Source organism: Punica granatum, chromosome 5 (genome assembly GCF_007655135.1).
Source record: "Punica granatum isolate Tunisia-2019 chromosome 5, ASM765513v2, whole genome shotgun sequence".
NCBI classification, from domain to species: Eukaryota; Viridiplantae; Streptophyta; class Magnoliopsida; order Myrtales; family Lythraceae; genus Punica; species Punica granatum.
In genome coordinates, this window is record NC_045131.1 from 17,731,692 (window position 1) to 17,736,400 (window position 4,709).

At 39.8% G+C, this 4,709-nt stretch overlaps 1 protein-coding gene across 1 annotated transcript; it reads left to right on the plus strand.

The window, feature by feature from the left end:
• The first annotated feature begins 1,689 nt into the window (after positions 1 to 1,689).
• Positions 1,690 to 4,337, plus strand: LOC116209379 (cyanate hydratase). Its single transcript, XM_031543004.1, has 4 exons — positions 1,690 to 2,089; positions 2,527 to 2,598; positions 3,151 to 3,259; positions 4,003 to 4,337. The coding sequence occupies exons 1-4, from the start codon at positions 1,734 to 1,736 to the stop codon at positions 4,042 to 4,044; spliced, it is 579 nt and encodes a 192-aa protein (XP_031398864.1). The 5' UTR covers positions 1,690 to 1,733; the 3' UTR covers positions 4,045 to 4,337.
• Positions 4,338 to 4,709: the final 372 nt, after the last annotated feature.

The following is a 4,709-nucleotide window of genomic DNA, read 5'->3' on the forward strand; positions in this document are numbered from 1 at the left end:
AGTACCGAAAGGGAGCGTGGGATATAGGCACACACGTAATAGAACCCCCGAATTTGGAATTTTCGGTTCCGTACAGACCATAGGCCTTAGCAATTAGGTGTACCCCGTATCACTAGATCCGAGCAACTCACCGGCCATTGACCTTCGAGTCGTAAACAGGTAGTAGCGACTCCTTTTCACGTGCGTCCGTCGCGCGTCCCCGGGAAGGTGGACACTCCCAAGCCGCATTGCATTTAGGCGCGCACATGCGTGCCCCGACGAGACGAAATTCGGGTGCGCACATGGGGCATCTCTATTCATGACGCAGGTCAACCTCCGATTGAACAACGAGATGAACTTGATCGGACAGTAGGGGCATGGTGGCTTTGTGTTTGTTATGGCATATGGCTCGTAAACTAGATGGCAACACATGGCGATCTTATCCTAGCACACGCGCGGAGCATGTGCCCAAGTAGGGGGCAGTTTTAGGGACCGGGTTTTGGGCCCAACACCTAATGGGCCATGAGGGCCTCTAAAGCCCACTAAGGGGCGAAGTTCAGCTAGGTCAGTGGAGCTTAGCGAAGGCTCGGCGCAGCAACATGGTTGGCTTGGGTTGATGTGGAGCCCAAATATCTTTTCTGGTTTGAGAAGATATGACATCCGAGCAATATATTGAGAATCCCATTAAGGAAGGTAACATATATCTTCATGATCATGTATAAATATCAAGGTACTCCAATTGTCTACAATTTACATACTATTGCTCTCGTGAGAACCCCAGTTGACTTGAGTGTCAAAGAGGGAAATCGGGCCGCTTCCCCGATCTTCCCCTTTTGCAGGTTGTTTGGGAGCATGAGGATCGCACATGAATTCAATCCGAGTGATAGGTCCGTAACAGATACATAGTTCATTTTGTTGTATATATATATATATAGATAATTATAAACTTAGAAGTTGCAACTTAATTACAAGTTAGGTCATTTTTAATTCGATTGATTAAATTATTTAAATTAAATTAATTACTAAAAATTTAATTTCAATATTTAATTTGAATAATTAAACAATACCTTCGCATTTAAACTCCTGAGCTTCGCAGTGTGGATGCGAGGTAGAAGAGCAACTTGAGTGACGTTCTTTGTAGGGAAAAAAAAATCAGAATTTTTTTGAGAAAATGGTATACGTATTTGTCTAGGAATGATGTTTAGTTTTCCCAAGTAGGATTAGCTTTGCATTTGCTTGTATTTCCTTCATATTACGCCTATTAGTTATTACAATTTAAAACATAAATGAATTATTGAAATAGAATTATATGTCTCTATCAATTATTTGTCTCTAAAATTTTTTGGATCAAAAAATAGAAACACATTTCTATTTGTCCTTAAGGTTTGGAGATAGATAACACCATATATTAGATCTCATCCAATATATATATATATAAAGACATATTTTGTTTAAGTGAAGATTTAAAATAAAATACTAATTGTCTGTAATTTTGTCCATATAATTTTTTTTTAACAAATATGATTCGATTCAAGTGGTATGATATTTGTTTAGTTGATCGACTCGGCCGAACTGATTAGTCGGGTCTTTGAGCCGGAATCAGGGCGCACATTTAAGAAAAGAAAAGATTAATTTTGTTGTGGTGAGTAAACCTCATCATCGAAAAATATAAAGTTTTTACTTACCCAAAAAAATAAAAAATTTTGAATTTCTCTAATTTCTGCTCTGTGCTTTTAGCTGAACTCGGCCTCCTCATGCTTTTGAGCTTTTCATCTTCATCGCTATCATCATCGGGACTGAAGTTCAGAACTGAGATAGGCAGCAGAGAGATGGAGAAGGGCATCAGGGCGCTGAAAGGATTAGTGGTGGGCCGGCTGCATCAAGTGAAGCTCAAGTCGGGGCTGTCGTACAACCAGATAGCAGAGAAGACTGGCCTGACCAACGTCTACGTCGCTCAGCTCCTCCGGCGTCAGGCCCAGCTGAAGCCCGACACCGCCCCCAAGCTCCGGGCTGCCCTACCCGAACTGCCCGATGATCTTGTCCACGAGATGATGAAGCCGACTATGCGCAGCTACGACCCCGACCTGATTCAGGAACCCACCGTTTACAGGTCCCTTTTAGCTCTTCTTCCCCTCCCTTTTGCCATTAATTGGAAATTCAGTTGGCCTTACTGTGAAATTGACTGCTGTATTTAGATGGTGTGTCGAGGATGTTAAGGATGTTCTTTGAGATTCTTCCTCTGCTGGGTTCGTAGCTCTGATTAAGGAAATGACGTGGAATTCTGAAATTCACATGTGGGGAATGTACCGTTTATTGGTTTAGAGAGTGTTCTCCTTCTTGTGTTAACACTAATGGGCTGCAAAGTTCGGATTTTTAATTCGTCAGTTATAGTGTTAACTGCCATCTGATAATGCACGCTTGGTCCGGTGGAATAGATTGGCAATGAAATGGAATCGCCAGAAAAATGGTTGCAATGGGAAGCATATGGACTGCTTTGGATCGTACTTCGTTATAGTTTAAGCTGTCTACTGACTTTGGGATTGGTAGGCTGAATGAAGCAGTAATGCATTTTGGTGAGAGCATCAAGGAAATCATCAATGAAGAATTTGGTGATGGCATGTAAGTTCAACTTAATACATCTATTGAACTTTTTTTTTTTTTTGTTCCTACACTACTCGTTGATATGGTCTGCATTTCCGCATGATGTCTTTACTGTTTGCTCTCCATAATGGTGATGCTTAGAAATTGGACTTATAAAACACCCATGTAGTGGTGATGTTAGGAACTTATGTTTAGGTAATTAAGCTTTACTGAATACAAACTCGAGAGCAGTATGCTATTGGAGAGTGGCTTGTTCTACCTGTGTGCACTCATAGATGTGCATGCTCAACCCATCGTCATAATTTAAGTTTTCTATGAATCCTTTGGCACCTGCTCGGATTTTACTCCTTCCTATTCGTTCCTTCGACATCTTACCCTTTCTTCTGTATCTGCTTGGAGGAATGAAAACTTGAATCCAAGCCCATCGTATAATTTAGTATATTCTTCAATTGGTACTTGCGGTTGCTTTCTTATCCATTTTTTGTAAACAAGAACACCAAGTGGAGAACTACTTCTCTGATGCTCTTAGCAACACACAATTGATGTCAATTTATGCGTATGGTGCCGCAGAATGTCAGCCATTGATTTCTACTGCTCGGTGGACAAAGTCAAAGGTGTGGATGGAAAGGAACGTGTTGTTGTGACATTTGATGGGAAGTACCTCCCTTATACAGAGCAGGTAGATGAGCATTTTTCTCCCCTATGATATTCATCCATTGTCAATTAATTTCTTAAAATAAGTGTTGGATTCAATTTTTGGCGAGCATACTGCGCTGTGTTTTTGCTTATATGTATGGCGCAATCATCGTCAAATGATGCAGCGGAAGCTATATCTGAATATGATTTCCATGTTTTAGGATTCTTTCAGAAACCGTAAGGCATCATGTTCTTTCATTTATTCCTTATCTGATACCAGACATCTTTGTTAAATGTATCTTTACGATTGGTGCTTATCTGCTGAGGTTATCGGCATTATGTTCCCCTCCATTTAGTCTTTCTGGACCAGGAAAAAAAAACAAAAGAATCCTAAACTCTTGTGATTGGATATATTTTACAAGAAAACCAGTCTCAACTAGTTGAAGTGTTAAAATATATCCTGCTAATTACAGGATATAGAGAAATCAAATCTTCACACTGGCTGAGCTTGATAGATCCATATGGATTATTACTATTTTGCTTCTCTCTCTTTTTCGGGTTCGCTTTGATACTTCTACTGCAAGTTGTAACTAAACATCAGAAAGTTCTTACCCCCCCCCCCCCCCCCGGGGCAGCATTTTTCACATTTTATGTTTATGCAAGTATGAGGACCGTACTTATCGAGAAACTCGTGCCTTTTAATATTAGTTTTGATACTGCTTACACTGACTTTTAGGTCTTCTCTCTCTCTCTCTCTCTTTCTCTCTCTCTCTCTCACCTACCCAGAGATCTGAAGACATGGTTTCAAGAATCTCCAAGGAGAAATGACTTTCCAAATGAAAGTAGGAACTGTCATGGTCTCAATTTTATCTGTAAGAACACTTCTACTGGTCTTTCTTATCTAAATAAATAGCGGCGCAAAGGATTTTTATGTCCTGCCCATGCCCATATACTTGATTAAAAAAAAAAAACAGAGAATAGAACTGAACAAAATCATGTAAATGTGGAGTGTAAAAGTATATAAAGTTTTACTGTAATTTATATCTTCATCTTTGATTAGGTGGAGTTTCATGTGACATTTGTCTGGAGTCTAATTTTACATGTTATGTCGGGTAAATAAAGAGAAGCATGTGCAGATAATATCTCTTTTCTATAAGCCATTTGTCAATGCAAATGAACTCCATAGTCGAGAATTCACTCTCGACTCATAAGTTTCAGATTGCTTTCAAATGGCATTATAGTAGGATGAGAAATGTTCTCATATCTCAAAGAACATGCCCTGATAAAAATGATGCAGTCTAATATAGTTCTCGCCCAGTGTGAGACTGATTTCATCATCCCTAAAATTCTTACTGGGCAAACTGCACCGATTCTCAGTAAGAATACAATGGCTCGGAGTCTTGTAAACCTTTTCACTTTGTGTTTCTTTCGAAGAAGCAAAGGCACAAAGTTGTGATTGTTGCTGTCTTCGAGGATCCAAACAAGGAAGAGAT